This window comes from Heteronotia binoei, chromosome 11 (genome assembly GCF_032191835.1).
Source record: "Heteronotia binoei isolate CCM8104 ecotype False Entrance Well chromosome 11, APGP_CSIRO_Hbin_v1, whole genome shotgun sequence".
Lineage (NCBI taxonomy): Eukaryota > Metazoa > Chordata > Lepidosauria > Squamata > Gekkonidae > Heteronotia > Heteronotia binoei.
Genome location: NC_083233.1, coordinates 11558652 through 11577611, shown reverse-complemented (window position 1 = coordinate 11577611; position 18960 = coordinate 11558652). Strand labels below are relative to the sequence as shown.

General features: G+C 47.4%; 1 protein-coding gene and 1 non-coding gene across 3 annotated transcripts in view; one reads left to right on the top strand and one right to left on the bottom strand.

Moving 5' to 3' along the window:
* LOC132579392 (serine/threonine-protein kinase PAK 3) overlaps positions 1-11258 on the top strand; it is a 123755-nt gene extending 112497 nt beyond the window's left edge. For both annotated transcript variants that reach the window (XM_060249707.1, XM_060249708.1), the window contains 3 exons: positions 297-493; positions 7135-7272; positions 9734-11258. In XM_060249707.1, the coding sequence (XP_060105690.1) occupies positions 297-493; positions 7135-7272; positions 9734-9823 (425 nt within the window). In that variant the 3' untranslated portion in view covers positions 9824-11258. The remainder of the gene's footprint in view (positions 1-296; positions 494-7134; positions 7273-9733) is intronic.
* On the bottom strand, positions 7576-7644 carry TRNAV-GAC (transfer RNA valine (anticodon GAC)). Its single transcript has one exon. It is a non-coding gene; the product is annotated as a tRNA-Val (tRNA).
* Positions 11259-18960: the final 7702 nt, after the last annotated feature.

The window sequence follows — 18960 nt, the reverse complement described above, 5'->3', positions numbered from 1 at the left end:
ATTATGCATCTTAGCATGTTTCTTTCTAAATCAGTCTGCTAAAAATGTAGTTGGATCATAATGCCCTTGTCGATTTTTTTTTCTTTCCGATAAGAATTTTGGACTTTTGACTAGTATGATATTGCTTTCACCTCTGAACTCTTTTAGTTTTATCAAAGTTGTGCTGCATGTTGATCTGTTCTGTAAGAACGCCAAAGCTCTTTTGCTCAATCTTTTTGCTGTTCGTTAGTTTTTTTTAAAAAAATCGTCTGTGAGCTTTCTCGGTCCATAATTCTGGTTATTCTTTTTCTCCACAGCTGACTTTGGCTTCTGTGCTCAGATCACCCCTGAGCAGAGTAAACGGAGCACAATGGTGGGAACGCCTTACTGGATGGCACCTGAGGTGGTAACGAGGAAAGCCTATGGCCCCAAAGTGGACATCTGGTCTTTAGGGATCATGGCGATAGAAATGGTGGAAGGAGAGCCTCCATATCTGAATGAAAATCCTCTCAGGGTAAGATCGAAGTCTTGCGCTGTCTATTTCATCCCAGACAATATTAGCCTTTAATGAAAACCTATAGAACAAAGTTTGAGTCCAGCGGCATCTTTAAGACCAACCGGGTTTTATTTAATATATGAGCTATGGTGTGCATGCACACTTCTTCAGATGCAAATAAAAACTAGATATGCATCATCAGCATGCAGGCAGCCCCCATGATCTGTGGACAATGGATGGGATCCTGCACATCCATTCCATTAATGGTGGCAATTTCCTCTACAACAAGGAGACTGTGACCGATTCCCCACTAGCCTTACCCCGCTCTCACTTTCCTCTGCGGGGCTTCCATCGGATTTCACACAAGCTGCCCCGAGGCTGCAACTCGCTTTGCCTCTTTCGCGCGGCAAACAGAAACTAGTTTTTAGAGGATCTTGCTTGCTCCGCGAAAGAGGCAAAGCGAGTTGAGGCCTCAGGGCAGCTTATGCGAAATCCGAAGGAAGCCCCGCAGAGAAAAGGAGAGTGAGAGAGGGGTAAGGCTAGTGGGGAATCGGTCACAGTGACTTTTCCACATTCTGATTTTCCTTGCTTGTGTGTTCCTGTTGTTTCTGGGAGAGGGGTTCTGTTCCGCACATGTTTTGCTCCCTGTAGTGGTTGGCTCAATATTACATTGCTTTATGACAAAGAAATATAATACCAAATCTGCTGGAAAGAGCAACTGGTGTGGAACCGACCACCTCCCCTCACCCCACCAAAAAAAAAGCAGGAACACACAAGCAAGGAAATTGAGACTGTGGCTAAAGAGGAAGTCTTATTGCAACACAGGAAAGCAACTTCTAATACAACAGTTACAATGCTGGTTTATAAGTATAGTGCAGGCATGTCCAGTTTTGAACAGGTCGTGATCTATTTTTTCCGGACAAAAGTGCTGGTGTTCTACCACCATGAAAATTAAGTTTCAGATTAGTTTCGAATTAGATTTTAACCCACCAAAGTTGGGTTCCATCGCCCCCCCCCCCCCTTCATTTACAATGCACCTTCTGTCATTTACTGGTAAGCAAAATAAGCAAAAACGAAACAGAGAGACGGAAATCCGGAAAGAACTGCGAACAGTTTTTCTTAAATTTTTATTGTTATAACTTTCTTTAACTGTCTTAATAACTTTCTTTAACTTTCGTTGAGTAATTTGTGTCAAATGTAGGTCAAGTATTGATCCAGGCTGATCTTGCACAATCTTTAAAACTTTTGCTCTTGCTAATTAGTGAGACGTCTGAGCCTGCATTTCATCCACCAGCTTTTTGAAGTTGGGTGAATATTGCGTGAGGGCCAGTTTCAGGGAATTCTGGAGATGTTCATCTGTCATGTCGGAACGCTGTGTACTCTTTGTCATTTTCAGATGGGAAAACGCAAATTAGTTGATCCAAAACAGGAGTGTACAGCTTCACTGTATCTTCTCAAGTTGGGAAATTTGTCTCTAGGCACTAGCTTCCAAAACGATTCTTGCTCAGCATGGGTCTTGAGAAAAATGTCATTTTTAAGGGTTACTATTTCGTTTTCAAGAGATGCCTTGTTCAATGAGTAATTTTTACTGAGAGCAGCTGCAGCTTCTTTAATGTCCATATCTGCTTTGAATGGGTATGACAAGTACTCTACAACTTTTTCAACTCTTTGGAAGTCACAGAATCTTTTTTCGAATTCCTGGATAACAGAGCAAATTTCTGTCACATGCTTCTCGTTCTGAAAAACAAAATTTGGATATTGTCCCAGATGGTCCTGCTTATTAGGAAAATGATCAAAAGTGTTGTTTGCAAGGTCAGTCATCATTAGCTCAAATTTGCTCTTGTAGGATGAAACTGTACTCATCATCTCGCCAATACATTTGTTTTTACCTTGTAGTTCAATGTTCATACCACTTAGTTCGCCTGTAAAGTCAGCAAGAAATGCCAGATCACATAACCACTCCTCATCTTCCAACTCTGCTTTGTCATCTCCCCTCTCCTTCAAAAACCTTCTTATTTCATTCAGCAAATCACGAAATCTTTGCAGAAATGTGTGCCTACTTAGCCACTTTACATCTGTGTGCAAAATGATTTCCGCTGCCCCTTCATCAAGAGTAAGATTGAAAAGCTGTCTTTGAAGTGATCTTCCATGAACTGAATTTACAATTTTGAAAGTGATGTCCATGACAGTCTTTGTATTGAGTCTCTTGCTTGCCAAAACTTGCTGGTGAATGATGCAGTGGTAAGAAAGGAAATCTGGAAAGTCGTCACGGTGTCTACAGAGACCTATAAAACTGTTAACCTCACCTGTCATTGTTCTTGCTCCATCAGTAGTGATGGAAACAAGTTTATGCAATGGAAGATTACACTTTGTCACAAAAGAATGGAAAGAGCTGAATATTTCCTGACCGGTAGTTCTCCTTTTTAAAGAAATCATTCCAAGTAGTTCTTCTTTAACACTGGAGAGCCAGTTTGGTGTAGGAGAGCCAGTTTGGTGCAGGAGAGCCAGTTTGGTGTAATGGTTAAGTGTGCGGACTCTTATCTGGGAGAACCGGGTTTGATTCCCCACTCCTCCACTTGCACCTGCTAGCATGGCCTTGGGTCAGCCATAGCCCTGGCAGAGGTTGTCCTTGAAAGGGCAGCTGCTGTGAGAGCCCTCTCCAGCCCCACCCACCTCACAGGGTGTCTGTTGTGGGGGAGGAAGGTAAAGGAGATTGTGAGCCGCTCTGAGACTCTTCGGAGTGGAGGGCGGGATATAAATCCAATATCTTCTTCATCTTCTTCTTCACTGAAGTCTTCAAAAACCATCCGGATAAAGACTAGTAACTGGGCTATGTCTCTTATGTCTGTAGATTCATCCAGCTGGAGTGAGAAAGCAGCACAAACTGAAACATCCTCCAACAATTGTTCAGTTGTGTCTCCACACATCTTTTCTATTTGCCGCACAACGGTGTTTCTTGACAATTGTACATCTTGAACAGCAGCTGTGATCTCTTTCTTATTTTTAAATCCTTCAAAAAGATTGCTGCTTCAAGAAAACAACCTTTTACAAATTCTCCTTCATTGAAAGGTTTGCATTTCTTTGCGATCAGGTCGCTGACCTTGAAGGATGCCCTGGTTGCATTGACCGAATGTGACCTTGGCTTTGCCATCAACTGTTGCTGTGCAGCCAATTTAGATTTAAGTTCTTTGAGCTTCAGCTTACGAATTTCACTTTTGGGTGGAAAATCAGCATCAGACTTATTGCTATGCACAGCCTTATAATGACGCTCCAGATTACCCTTTTGGGGCAAGGATACAGCGGTGATACAAAGTAGACAACAACACTTGTCTTTCACCATGATGAAGAAGTAGTCCATTTCCCATTCATCATGAAAGTGGTAGGTTTTGCTCTTCTTTGGAACACTCATCTTCGTTATACTGGGATGACTGGGGTCCTAAGTTAACCCTGGCTGAATATGGTCCAAAACTGTCACTGTCCCAAAGTATTAAAGATCAACAGGAACTGAAGTCCTCTGGATGATGCCAAAACCACACATGCAGTTCTAAAAGTAAGAATAAGAATTCATCATACTGGCACCAATAATCCAATACCACCACACCAAACAATCATCAAAAAAACCCAAACACCTGTCCAGCAAACCATGAGACCAAGTGCGGCTGGTGATCTACCTCTGTCCCCTCCACGATTTACTGGTAAATCGCAATCTATCTGTTGGACATACCTGGTATAGTGGACCGAACCTAGGATTATAGGTGTGGTCACCCCAGCCCAGGAGTACAGGCAGCGTTCCCTCTAAGGTGAGTTAGTGTGAGCTAGCTCACAATTTTTTAGCCTCCAGCTCACACAATTTTGCCTTAGCTCAGGAGAAAAATGGCCCCAGAGCAAACTAATTTAGCTCACAAAGTAGAATTTTTGCTCACAAGACCATTTTTGCTCCACAGCTTAGAGGGAACACTGGTTATAGGTATGGTAGAAACAACCCAGGTTTTTAGTGGAGCCCCAGGGCTATACGTACAACTGACCCGCCCCAGACTCATCAGTACAGTGGACCCAACCCAGGGTTTTAGGGAATGCCTACTAATTCTGCACCCAGGTAATCCTCATGCCAAGAGCAACTAAATTCTGCCGCCAGCATAACATCCAAGTCACCCACCTGAACCCACAATTCATTCTGCAGCTTGACTTCATTGATTCTGATCGTGTAACTCATTGGGGCATGGGGGGGGGGGGGTGAGAAAGGCCCATAATTTCCCATGGTTGGAAATCCTCGGGGGAAACACCATGCTGACCTGTGGCTTCATGTCACAAAACCAGAAACCTCTTTTACTTTGCATTGGCGGGGTGTGTGTGTGTGATTTTGCAGTGGAGAACAGATGCAAGTGAAAGTTTAATCCTTTCTCTGATGGCTTCCACTGTGATGTTTTCTTACCCCCCACCTATCTCCCCCCCACCCACCCACAGTTTGAAGGCCTATGTTTACAAGGTCAGCAGGTGTTTGCAACACTAACTGGGAGCAAGTCTAGGGAAAGAGATGAGCAGGATCTTTTCCCTCCCTCCCATTTCTCGTTTGCTACAAATAATCCTCTCCATGGGATGCTGTGTAAGGGAAAAGATTCTCTCCCTAAAATTGTTTTTTTTTTAATTTAACCCTGTGTTAACCCGTGGCGCAGAGTGTTAAAGCTGCAGTCCTGCAGTCCTAAACTCTGCTCACAACCTGAGTTCGATCCCTGGTAGAAGCTGGGTTTTCAGGTAGCTGGCTCGAGGTTGACTCAGCCTTTCATTCTTCCAAGGTCGGTGGGTCCCCAGCTTGCTGGGGGGGGGGGGGGAAGCGTAGATTACTGGGGAAGGCAATGACAAACCACCCCGTAAAAAGTCTGCCGTGAAAACGTTGTGAAAGCAACGTCATCCCAGAGTCAGAAATGACTGGTGCTTGCACAGGGGACCTTTCCTATCAGTGCCAAAGAAGCTTTGGGTACTTACCTTGTATATAATAACTGGCAGTAGACTTGCATAAGTCAAGGTTTGAAAAGTGAAAATTATAAGATGATTTATCATGGACAGAATAAAAGGTTTTTTGAATTTAAACATAAAATCACCACCTCTGCAAAAGAATGAAGATTTTTCAAAAGTAGATGTAACCTGGCAAAACTCTTAAAAGCATATAAAATAAACTTTGTAAGTTCCTGTCTATTCGATGTTTATAACTGATTGTATAATTATAAAATTTGTTTTTAAAAAGGAAAAAATATTGTAATTGAGAGCAGGAAAGGTTGAGTTGGATACTCATATGGAACAGAAGTCCATCTGACTGTTAGCCTCAAGGTATAGAGGGAACACTCCGTTTGGGGCACTGATGCTCTGTGTTCTTGATGCTTGGGGGGGGCACAGTGGGAGGGCTTCTGGAGTTGTGGCCCTGCTGGTGGACCTCTTGATGGCCCCTGGATTTTGGTCACTATGTGCCCCAGAATGTTGGACTGGATGGGCCATTGGCCTGATCCAACATAGCTTTTCTTATGTCTGGGGCAGTGATGCTACTCCTGGTGCTTGGGGGGCAACCATAGGAGTGCTTCTGGAGTTCTGGTCCCATCAGTGGACCTCCTGATGGCACCCGTGTTTTGGCCACTGTGTGACACAGAGTGTTGTTCTAGATGGGCCACTGGCCTGATCCAGCATGGCTTTTGCCTTATGAGTTCCAGGAAGTCAGGCTGAATTAGGCAAGCTGAAGCACTAGTTGAGTCTGGGACTGGTTCTGCCATGCTGACAAGTTGCCCAGAATGAAACCTGCAAGACCAAGCTGTATAGGACTGGAATTCTGTGATTGGCTCCTTGGATCACATGTCAGATGATCCCAGACCAGGAGGGAAGCTGCAGCCTAGAGGTAGCAGCAGCCTTTGCAAGGCAGGGCATAGAATGGGAGAAAGATCAGTTTGAGCCCTTTCCCCTTACTCCATACAAGAGCTGTGGAATAGGGGGTGGGGAAGAGAAAGGGAGCTGGGCAACTGGGGAAGGATGGGGGCCAACAGAAACCCTGGGCCCAAGACCCACAAATATCCACCACTGTAATATCATCTTCCCATGATTTCTTAGGGCAGGGGTGTGGAACTCATTTGTGACGAGGGCCGGATATCTGACATAAATGAGACCTTGCTGGACCGGGCCATGTGTGTCATGAAATGCAATGCCAGGCAGCAGAGAGATGAACTTTATAAAGGACACAGACAAACACAAAGATTATTTTTAAACTTAAAATAAAACATGCTTAAAACGTTAGGTCTTAAAAGGTGCTTTCTTTGTATCTCTTCCATGCAATCCAGGTGCTCTCAATTGCACAGCAGAGCTACTGAGCCAAGCCTCTCTTCCTTCTATTGGCTGAGGCTCCTCCCCCTCCTGGTCCTCTGGGGAAGGAAGGAAAAAGCCAGAGCTTCCTTTGAAGTAAGCTGTCCATCCCCCTTTTTCTCCCCAAGGGAGGACCCTCAGCCGATGGAGAAAATAGAGGCTTTGATCTGTAGCTCCTGGGTGGTTGAGCAAACCTGGCAAAGCAAGCTTTGATGTAAAAGGAAGCAAGAGAGAGACCCAAGAAGAGACGCCCAGAGAAGCTGCTGGTGGAGCCTCCTTCCGAAACCAGACTAAGCGCTCAGGTTCGTCTTGTCTTTCAGGCCTTGTATTTGATAGCTACGAATGGGACGCCGGAGCTCCAGAATCCCGAGAGACTCTCGGCCGTTTTCCGAGACTTCCTGAACCGCTGTCTCGAGATGGATGTCGACAGACGAGGCTCTGCCAAGGAGCTATTGCAGGTGAAGGGGGCGAGGGTGGAGAGAAGGGGCAGCTACGTGTTCTATGGGGGGAATGTTTTCCATCTTTGGTAGAAAATGGCAGAATCTTCAGGAAAGGAGGGCCCAGATGTGGCATTTACATAGTACTGTCCCATGTGGACTGTTCTTCTCCCACCTGATTTCAGCATTGCCAGCTGGATCCATGAAGCTGCCTTACACTGAATCAGACCATCCATCTCTCAAGGCAAGAACCGTCTGCTCAGACTGGCAGCCGCTTTCTAGGGTCTTAGGCTGAGGTCTTCCACATCACCTACTGCTCGGTCCTGGAGACGCCAGGGATTGAACCTGGGACCTTCTGCATGTCAAGCAGATGCTCTACCACTGAGCCACAGCCCTGCCGTACCCAAATGTTCTGGGAAGCATCCCGGGATGCTGTCAAAGGGATGCAGTGCCCATGGCAAGGAGTGCCACCTGAGTTCCACCAGGGGAAGGAGGAAAGGAGATGCACCCAGGGCTTTTTTTGTATCAGGAACTCCTTTGCATATTAGGCCACACACCCCTAACATAGCCAGTCCTCCTGGAGCTTACAGTCGGCTCTGTACTAAGAGCCCTATAAGCCCTTGGAGAATTGGCTACATCAGAGGGGTGTGGCCTAAATATGCAAAGGAGCTCCTGCTACAAAAAAGGCCCTGGATGCACCAAAGGGTGTGGAGGAAGAAGGGCTCCCTGTATCCAAGGGCCTATAAAGCCCCTGCACCTTTCTCTGTCCCCACTGGAGAGCCAGTTTGGTGTAGTGGTTAAGTGTGCGGACTCTTATCTGGGAGAACCGGGTTTGATTCCCCACTCCTCCACTTGCACCTGCTGGAATGGCCTTGGGTCAGCCATAGCTCTGGCAGAGGTTGTCCTTGAAAGGGCAGCTGCTGTGAGAGCCCTCTCCAGCCCCACCTACCTCACAGGGTGCCTGTTGTGGGGGAGGAAGGTAAAGGAGATTGTGAGCCGCTCTGAGACTCTTCGGAGTGGAGAGCGGGATATAAATCCAATATCTTCATCTACCTCACAGGGTGTCTGTTGTTGGGGAGGAAGGGAAAGGAGATTGTGAGCCACTCTGAGACTCTTCGGAGTGGAGGGCGGGATATAAATCCAATATCTTCTTCTTCAATATCTTCTTCACTGTCCCACCATTCCAAGAGCTGGTCTTCAAATGCTTATTTACCAAACATCCTGAAGCGCGGTCAGTAATCACGCTGGATAATACGGAAGATCTGTCCATGGTGCTGGATCTGGGACAGCTTGCTCTACATGTGTTAAGTCAGGGGTGTCAAACTCATTTCTTGGGAGGGCCGGATCTGACATAAATGAGACCTTGTTGGGCCGAGCCCGAGCCATGTTGGGCCAGTGTCAAGCGCCGATATTTCTCAATAAGCAGTCTTTTGTTTTAAAGCAAAGCTGTTTTATTGTTAGAAACTCAGAAGCTGTACCAAGGACACAAGCCTTGGGAGTAATGACGTAGACAGGGTTACACAGTTGCTATATAGGATATCTTCAAAGGTTACATTACAGATGTATACTTGAGTCACGGGTTCAAAGGTTACTAAACACTATCTCTTTTATTACCAAGGAATTTAGACTATTAAAAACATCTCCCATTCTCACACTTCTCTAGCAGAAGATAAGAGTTGTCTGTGTGAACCTGGGGGAGAGGCGACTTGAAAGTGGTACCAGCCAGGCTGTAGCATAAACATCCTTGGGCCAGATGGATTTATTACTTGCCCCATGGTTGTAAATAAGGGGGGAAGCAGTAGAGAGCTGGTGACCTGCTCTTTGTCTAAGAAACAATTATGTTACAGAAATAAGCGTGCTTGACAGCCGGGGGCCGCATGTGTACCTATTTAAGATTGGGTAGCAGAGTTGTAATCTTTATAAAGAATACAGAGAAACACAATTAAAGATTTTTTAAAAAAAGAAAAACCCTTAAAATATGCTTAAAATATTAGCACTTAGTCTTAAAGGCGCTTTCTTTGTACCTCTCCCATAGGATCCAGAGAACTTAGCAAAGGAAGCTCTGGCTCTTTCCTTCCTTCCCCAGGGGACCAGGAGGGAGAGGAGCCTCGGCCAACAGAAGGAAGAGAGGTTTGGCTCAGTACCTCTGCTGTGCAATTGAGAGAGCCTGCCAAAGCAAGCTCTCCTTCCCCCCCCTTCCTCCCCAAGGGAGGGGCCTCAGCCAGTGGAGAAAATAGAGACTTTGCTGTGTTGCTCTATGCGATTGAGCAAGCCTGGCAAAGCAAGCTGTGATGCAGAAGGAAGCAAGAGAGAGGGAGAAGGAAGCAGATGACAGCCAATTGCCCGGGGGCCTGATGGAAGCCCTCCGAGGGCCTGATTTGGCCCCCGGGTTGCATGTTTGACACCCCTGTGTTAAGTCATCCCTTGAAGCTGCAGTTGTCCATCAGCGGAAATAATCACCCTTCTCCTCCCTTTCTTTCAGCACCCATTTTTAAAACTGGCGAAGCCGCTCTCCAGCCTGACTCCGTTGATCATCGCTGCAAAGGAGGCTATAAAGAACAGCAGTCGCTAGCCCCCTGAGTAGCACAAGCCGGCTCCTTCGCGGCAGGACTGGACAGAGACTCTGCCGAAGCTCCGGCTTCTCTGCTGCAGGACGGGCAGGCGAGCAAGCGGCGTGCCCCAGTCGAGGGGGAGGAAGGCCTCTCCCGGAAAACAGAAACCTTATCACATGTCTTCTTCCCACTTTCAGATTCCTTAATTTATTTCTAAGGCAAGCAGGAGCCAGAGAGAGGCAGGACCACGAGCCTCTGGGCTCTTTCGGCCATTTCCAGGGGAGCTGATGGCGCCGCATGAATGCTCTGCGCGCTCACCGGGACAGGAGTGGGAACCGAACCAGCTCTTTCCCCACCCCCCCATGTCTTTTCTGTTCGGCTGTGGAATGGAAGCAAGGAAGTCCTTTTGCACTCAGCCTATCCGGAAGGATCAAAACTATTCGCTAACTACCATTCACTTGGTCATTAGAGGCAGAGGAACATGGGGAAACGTGTTTTGTTTAACCAAAAAAAAAAAAAAGACACCCCCCCCCCCCAAGAAGTGGATCAGTCACAGCATCTCCTTTGAGGTTTGTGCATCGAAATGCAGAATTCCAGGTACCCTTGCGTTCCTGGGCAGGCTGGCAAGGATGTTATGAATATTGGTGCTTTTGTGTTGGTGAGGTTTTTTTGCTCCCGAAAATGAAACGGACATTGGTGGCGTGCAGACTGCTTGGGTCCAGCTGGGTTTACAGAAGCGCCCGGTGCCGGGGCCAGTCCTTCCCCACGCCCATGCCTTTCCCCACAGTCCCACGCCCATGCCATTGGGGTCGTGCGCTTCGCCAGAATTGTTCCATAGATGGGATGGAAGGGGGATTCGTTGCTCCCAGCTGGGGTCGAGTCGTTCCCCGGCCCGAAACCACCTCCCCTTTGATTTCAGGATAGCAAACCAAGGCAGCGAGCCATAATCAGCTGCCGGGGGCATCTCGAAGCACATCTCTGTGGACAGAATGACCCTTGTCGGGCTCAGGTGGGTGCTTTCCAAGGTCAGAGCAGTGGTGTCCATCCAAAGCAATCCTTCTATACACCGAGCTGGGAATTCCAGCTTGGTTTTTGAGCAATCCCAGTCAACGGGGTTGGGGGTGGGGTGGGGACAGCAGGAAGAAGACTGAGGAGTCTGATCCATTGGGGTGAAATCAAACTAAGGAGGGTCTACAGAATTTGGCCCGCCGACTGTGCAGGAAGAACTTGTGAAGGAAATGAAGGGCTTGATCGGGGGAAGCGGACAAGAAAGGCGATTCTGCAACAGATTATAGCTTGGGGTGGGGCAACCCCCTTCCCCAGCGCTGCAACTAGAATGCAAAAACTGACCTCCACCCCCTCCCCCCGGTATTGCTAAGGCCTAGAAATGACCGTGACTGTCTGTAAAGGAGCAACGTAGCTTCGATTAAATGATTTGTGTTGACATTTCTTTCAGCCTGAGTCGAAGTGACCTCCTTTTCCTTCGTTCCACGAAAGCGGGCTGGTTTTGCGGTCGCTATTCCTAGGGGTTGCCAGCTGTTGTTGCTGCCGTTGTTGTTCCGCCCAGGCCTTGGCTCCTGCGCTTCTAACAACAGCTCAGTCCGCCGGCACGGACAGGTGATCCCCTTTCCCTTTGAGCCACGGAAAGGCTTCGCCTGCTTGGCTTCTTACAGAATCCGTCTGCTGTTAATAGCATAGGAGCAGCTCGAAGCTCTTTGTTTATTCCCAGTCAGTTGGCAACCCACCTGGCGGAGATCTTTGGGCGACAGGACCAAGCTGGGAGGGGAAGGACAGATGTTTTGACTGTTGGTAGGATTGAGATGGTTGCTGAAAGTGGGGCGCTGACATGGGCGGGGTGGGGGGGGGAGAGCAATCTAGCTTATAATGCTGCACATTCAGCTACCCCTCTGAGATGCAAGGGTTGTCCGTCTTTTGTCGTGGTTGAGTTGGCACAGTGTCACATTAAAGGCATTTTCCATTCGTCTTTGGGCTCTTCTAAAGCCATCTAGATGTGAAGATAGGGAATTTGTGGACAAATCCTTCCTGCCCCCCCTCTCTCCCTCCCTCCCTCTTGCCAGTGTGGTGCAGTGGTTAAGAACGGCAGACTCTAATCTGGAGAACTGGGATTGATTCCCCACTCCTCCTCCACATGCAGCCAGTTGGGTGACCTTGGGCCAGTCAAAGTTTTCATAGAGCTGTTCTCTCAAGAGCAGTTCTCTGGCAGCTCTGTCAGCCCCACCTACCTCACAGGGAAAAGGAAGGGAAAGGAGATTGTAAGCCGCTCTGAGACTCCAAGGGAAGGGTGGGGTATAAATCCAATCTCTTCTACTCTCATTTTTACTGTCACACGGAGCCTCCATTTGCATTGGGGCCATGAGGGAAGGGGGGCTATTTTTCTCCTGGGTCCATTTGCCTGCCCCTGGTGTTATTATTTTCCCATGGGGGGAGTCATATCATCTCTTTTGCACAAGCTGCCTGTTGGGGTGGTGTAATGAGACAAGCATCCTGCATCCTCTTCAAGAACCGTACTGCAGGGGTGTGATAGCTAGAGTGCCACAGAAGGATCAAGGAAAGCCTGGGTTCAAATCCTCCCCCAGTCAGGAAGCTCACTTGCTGATTTTGGTCTCCTCCAGTCTCACTCAGCCTACGGTGCCTCACAGGGTGGTTGTGAGAATAAAATGGAGGAGGGGAGAAGCAGGCATGCTGATCTAAGCATAAAAGAGAGAGGGCTGGCTTTATCAGCTGCAGAAAGTGAATCATCAGCCAGCAGATAGACATGGATACAGTGAAGCTAAAAGGCCACGAAATGTAAGAGGTACAGTTTGTGACATTTAAATGTGAAGCGCAACAGTGTGGAAGTGTGGTGTCTATCCAGAACAGCCAGTCATTAAATTAGTCAAACTAATTTAATTCCAGTAGCTGGTGAGAAACGCATTGTCTCTGTTTCATTAAAATCTGCCGGTCCATTCTCGCTTGGCAGTCATTTATTCAGCCATGGTCCGTGCCACGATACGTCTTGGAGGTGTCACGGTAACAACCGTTAAAGTGCATTTTGCCGTAGTGCTGTGATCCCCTTGCAGCGAGTCGATAAGTATTGAACGGAACTAAAAAGAATGCGCTCTCCCAGGAAATTATGGGTTGGCTCCCACAGATGGTGGCACCTCCCCCCCCCCCCCCGCAACAGTGTAAAGCACCTCCCCGTGATGCAGGAGCTGATGTAGGTCATTTCCCATGACTTCATGCTGCAGTATTAAAGAGCTAAGCTGACGTGGTGGGTGGTGCCTTGTAGTTTCCTTAGTATGACCAAATGCAGGCTCTGCCTATCTGTGGCACAAATAACAGCCTAGCAGAGATGGATTCATAATGTGAAAATGTCACTAATGCCCCTCCATTCATGACTCTCCTATCCTCACACTCCTGTTACCACTCCAAGCTCTCCCCTGTTCTAATCCACCGCAGATGTCCAAGGAGTGGGTACTTTTCTGACCTGTGACAGGTCCATCTTGATGTCTGCTGAAGAAATCTGGGTTCCTGTCATGAATTTTCTTTTTCAAGTGAGGTTGGAAGGCACTGACCCTTCGAAGACTGGGATCCCAATAGGAAACCAGCTCCATTCAGACATAATGCCAAACCATGGTTTAAACGGACTTTAGTCAATGTGATTGCTCGAACTTGGGCCGCTCCATTATCTGTGTTCCATTGAGGTCTGTCAAAACAGGATCCAAAGCCACGAACGTTGGTTTATTAACCGCAGGAAGTCTTCACAATGATTTCGCACAATGTAGTCGTGGAAAATCCTGGCTGAATTCTGATTCCCGTTCCCCAGGGTGCCTGGCCAGAGGGAGGGTGATGAAACTAGGAACTAGGTGATCCACTATGAGCTGAATCCTGGTTTCATAAAGTGAGCAGAGGCAGGATTGGGTCTGAACTGAGCCATGACATGAAAAGTCTCACCGAATAGGTTTTTCTCTTGTTAAAAATGTCGCCATCCACTGTGTTACTGGTTGGACCGGCAAAACTGTGCTTTATCTGTTAACCAGCACTGCAGTTTGGAAGTCCAGATCTATGCCTCGATTCCTTCCCTCTCCCCAATTGTATCCCGGCTCCAGGAACAAGTCTAGAAAATCTACTTTGAGTGAACAAAGGGAGTAGAAGGCAAGCTTTTACTATATACGTGAAATGCATATTTATTAAATGAAGGCAAATAACTTTTTCAATCGATGCTAGAGCACTTGAATATATTGGGACTGGGAACTGGGAGAGGAGATGAGTAGTGGGGGTGGGAGATGGCAGCTGCCATCTCTTGCTAGACCCCGGGGCCATCCCTACCTGCCTGCTCTCCTAGTATCCCCCCCTCCCCCTCGAGGTCCTTCCTGGACTTCCCAGATTCTGCTCCAGCTGCAGCTTCCTCTGCAGCTTCTGCTCTGGGCCTGCCCTGACTCACTAGGTTCTGTGGTGGCTTCTGCTGCTCCTGGCCTTACCCAGAAGGGAAGGAGAATTTTGAACTCCAGATTCCAGGAGAGGAAAGTGCAGCGCATGTGTGTGTTTGTGGTTGCACGACTGACAGGAACGAGCAGGCACGGGACAGTGAACACTGCAGTTGAAAAGGACAAGAAGGGAGGGACGGTGGCTCAGTGGCAGAGCATCTGCTTGGGAAGCAGAAGGTCCCAGGTTCAATCCCTGGCATCTCCAAAAAAGAGTCCAGGCAAATAGGTGTGAAAAACCTCAGCTTGAGACCCTGGAGAGCCGCTGCCAGTCTGAGAAGACAATACTGACTTTGATGGACCAAAGGTCTGATTCAGTAGAAGGCAGCTTCATATGTTCAAGAAAGTTCTAGGGAGAGATTCAAGATCAGATTTGGGGAGAATTCTCCATCAAATGTCATGTCTCAAGTTTGCATGCGGACTGTTTTAAGTCTCCCAAAGTGAATTCTTCCCCCCGCTCCCTGGCCAGCATTCCTGATGATGAACGAGGGGGTGCATGCTTTGACAGCTAAAGAAAAGGTGCGTTTGATTCTCTTAAGAGTAAGAGAACAGGACTGAAATAAATCAGGCTGAGAAGTGCTTTGCCTTGGCTGGATCTTGCCCACAATGCAATCCTGAGCACACTTGCTTGGCTGTAAGACCCATCGACTAGACTTCGGGGTGATTCTGAGTAGGCTCACATTGTCAGGTATTACACTGGTGGTGGTGGAAAGTGCCGCGAAGTCGCAGCCCGCTTATTGTGACCCCACAGGTAGTTGACGTTGCCTGTCTCTGCGTTGTGGCCCTGGGATTCTCGGTGGTCTCCCATCCAGATTCTAGCGAGCACTAACCTGTTTAGCTTCTGAGGTCTGGCAAGACTGGGCTAGCCTGGGCCTTCCAGCTCAAGGCAGCTGCTCTGCACTTAACACAATTGCCTTAAAATCCAATAACATTTTATGATTGACATTTTCTTGTCTGTTGAAGTTTAGTCCGCAGCAAACTTTTGAAAATCTTCCCAATTCTATAGGTCAGATGCTAGAATATCCTAGATGGCACAGTCTGTAAATTGCCCTTTCAACTTCAGCCAATATAACTGGCTTCATGGATTTATCTTGGAAATTCCTGAGGACCTGGGGGGTGGGGATCGTGAGCTCTGCAGAAGAGCATGATGTCGTACCCATTTCCTTTCAGCCAGGGCTCATGCATAAGCTCTTGGTGGTGGGTTGCTCCAGTAGGTTCACACAACTCTAGACGAGTGTTCCTGAGAATTCTGGGCCAGAGCTATGGACTGTTTTGAAGGTATACATAAAGGTAGTTTACAGAAAGCAAAGGTGACGTTGGCTGGTGGGAAAGCGGCTTCTGTGCTAGGGAATATTCGTTGAGGGACTGAAAATCAAAGGGGTTGATCTTGCTAGTTCTGCGGTGCAGCCATTATGGGATACAGTCCTGATGACTGCATCTCAAAAATAAATTGCCAGGCTGGGGGGAAATGGGCAAATGAAATGGCCCAGAACTTCCTGTTTTTCTGTAAGGAAAGGTGAAAGAGTTGGAGGCTTTCAGTTCAGAGAGGGGGGAAAGGATGACAGTGAAGGAACATGATAGAAGCATATCGATTTTAACATGGGGGGGGGGCGAGTAGATAAAACTGTTTTCTCCCTCTCCCAGAATACTAGAGCATGTGGCACGCCCCCCCCCCCCCGAAATTGACAGGCAATATGTTCACCAGAGGAAAAAAGGGCTTATTGGTGCAATTCCTCAAATGGAGCTTATGGAACTCACTGTCACAAGGCGTAGAGATGGCAGCTGAGCTTAGCTGTGAAAGGGGATTGGTCAACTTCATGGAGAATTTAGCTGTCACCCTTGATGTTCAAAGGCAGCAGAGCTCTCAATACCAGTTGTTGGGGGAGAGCGGGGAAAAAAGGGGCTCTGTCTGCCTCTGAGTCTTCTCGAGTTATCTGGCTAACCACAGACCAGATGCTGGTGTGGATGGCCTCCTAGCCTAATCCCACAAAAAGCTTCTTGTGTGTTCTGTATTATTTTTCTTTCTGTTGTTCTAAGAAGACGAAGAAGAAGATATTGGATTTATATCCCGCCCTCCACTCCGAAGAGTCTCAGAGCGGCTCACAATCTCCTTTACCTTCCTCCCCCACAACAAACACCCTGTGAGGTGGGTGGGGCTGGAGAGGGCTCTCACAGCAGCTGCCCTTTCAAGGACAACTTCTGCCAGAGCTATGGCTGACCCAAGGCCATTCCAGCATGTGCAAGTGGAGGAGTGGGGAATCAAACCCGGTTCTCCCAGATAAGAGTCCGCACACTTAACCACTACACCAAACTGGCTCTCCTTTTATTCTCTCCTAAGAATCCCCTTTTATTTTTAATGAAATTAATCTTGAGATTCACTAGAGGAACAGCCTTGAATTTAGCAAAGTGTTTGATAACACAAACACATGCCAGTATTTCTTTCTTGAGTGGAAAGAGGTAATCAGGAGCAACCAAATGTAAGTAAAGTTGAACTTTGTTTCCCTGCCCTCAGAACATAAAAGGGATTATGTTCCTCTTGGTGTAATTGTTTGATATAAATTTGCACCCGTGAGGCAGATTTACAGATTATTGAGAGGCAGTTTTGTGTAGTAGTAAAGAGCTCAGACTCTAATTGGAGAGAAGTGGGGCTGCTTCCCCACTCCTTCACATGCAGTTTCTGGTGTGATTTTGGTTAAGTCACAAGTTCTGTCAGAGCTATTCTCTCAAGAGCAGTTCCTTGGAATTCTCTCAGCCCCACCTATCTCACAGAATGTCTGTTGAGGGGAGGGGAAAGGGAAAGGAAATTTTAAGCTGCTCTGAGACTCCCAAGTAAAGGGTGGGGCCAAAATCCAACCTCCTCCTCTTCTATTTTTTGTGGGGGGGAGCGTATATAATTAAGAAACTGAATGGGTACCTGAACATCCTTTGGTAGACAGTGACGGAATATTGGGACTATGAAGCAGCACCATCAATATATCCTGTCCCAATAAACAGAGGAAATGACTATTACAGACATTCTAGGTCCCACCTCCTTGGAAATGAAAAACTCCTTCCAACAGGTTCTTACAACAGGAAAACTCCTTCCAAGTAGGTAAAGTTGGAACTGGAGTCCTCCAGGGAAAACTTGACTTGTGAATCTCATTGGTTAGCAGTCTGCCTGAAGAACTCCAGGCTTTTCAGCCAACCAATAAATCCAAGATCGCATAGGCTGCAAAGTTTATCTTAAGAGATCAATTTTTTTAAAAAATTAAAAACTCATTTTAAAGATGAGCGCATTCACTATTCTTAATCTTTCATCCACTGTCTTTTGTAGGGTTGCCAACTCCAGGTTAGGAAATACTTGAACATTTTGGCAGTGGAGTCTGAGGAGGGCAGGGACTTCAGTGGAGTAGAAGGCATACAGGCCACCTTCCAAAGCAGCCATTTTCTCCTGGTGAACTGATCTCGGTCGCTTGGAGATCTGCAGCTACCACCTGGAGGCTGGAAATCCTCGTCTTTTGGTCCTTATTTGGTAGCACAGAACCTATGAAACCATAGAAGGGCTGGTCTAAACAAACAGGAGAAAAGTTGGCTCTAGAACAGACCGCTTTGGGAGAGACTGTGTGACTGAATGCTCCCCCTTATAGGAAAAAAAAAACCTCCCTGTATACAGAAAACTTGACATTGAGGTTCCTCTTTCCTTGAAGCATTAGCTATCTAGCAGTCCCATGATCTGAACTAGCCAAGACCAGGAAGACGTCTCCAGCTTCCTTTGCTGTTTGTGAAGGCCCGGTCTGTAAATGGTCATGTGCTGGGAGCCATGCCTGAGAGCTCCCTGCTTCTTGTTGCCTCAGACCAGGGGTGGCCAAACTTGCTTCACCCAGGAGCCAGATAGAGAATACATGTCAGATATTGGAGAGCCACAAGACATGAACGTCAGATGTATGAGAGCTGCAAGGGAAGGAAGGAAGATAGGGGAGGGAAAGATGGAAAGAAAGCAACTTTAAATGCATTTTCCAAACCACTGGTTGGCTTGGCTTGAAGAAGTGATTTAAAGAGAGAAATGCCTTCTCCAAGCTGGCTGATGGGGCAGTGGGGGCTTCAAGAGCCGCACAATATGTGTGAAAGAGCCACATGTGGCTCCTGAGCCACAGTTTGGCCACCCCTGCCTCAGACTATTGCCCCAAAGTGGACATTGTTGGCTTCCCCTCACACTGGAGAACGGATGCCTTATCTTGCCATTGCTATTCCTGTTTATCCTGGGGATGCAGGGTTCAGGCAGCAAAGGATGCTGGGACAGGAGCACAATAGGGGAAGCTTTGAGAAGCACAGGGTGGATGACTGAGAAGGGAAAGGGGAGAAGGGCCATCATTTAATGTTTTTCAAAGGTTGTGTGTGTGTGTATGTGTGTGTGATCAGCCCAAGCTTGAAGGAATTTGCTGTGCTCTGATGTGTGTAACGTTGCAATGCAGCCGTCTTGCCTTCTTGTTTGCATCTGTCTGTTTCTGTAAGCACCTCCGTATTTGTTTTCCATTGGTGGCCATATTGTGAAATCCGTTGTCTCGGAGCTTAATAGCTGAATCTGCCTCTGTCCCACTTGCCCTCTTTTCTGTCTGAAATGCAACGCATTCCAATTTCTGGAACGTTGCTCCTTCAGTCCAAATAGTTACTTCCTGTTGGTTTTTCGTAACAAA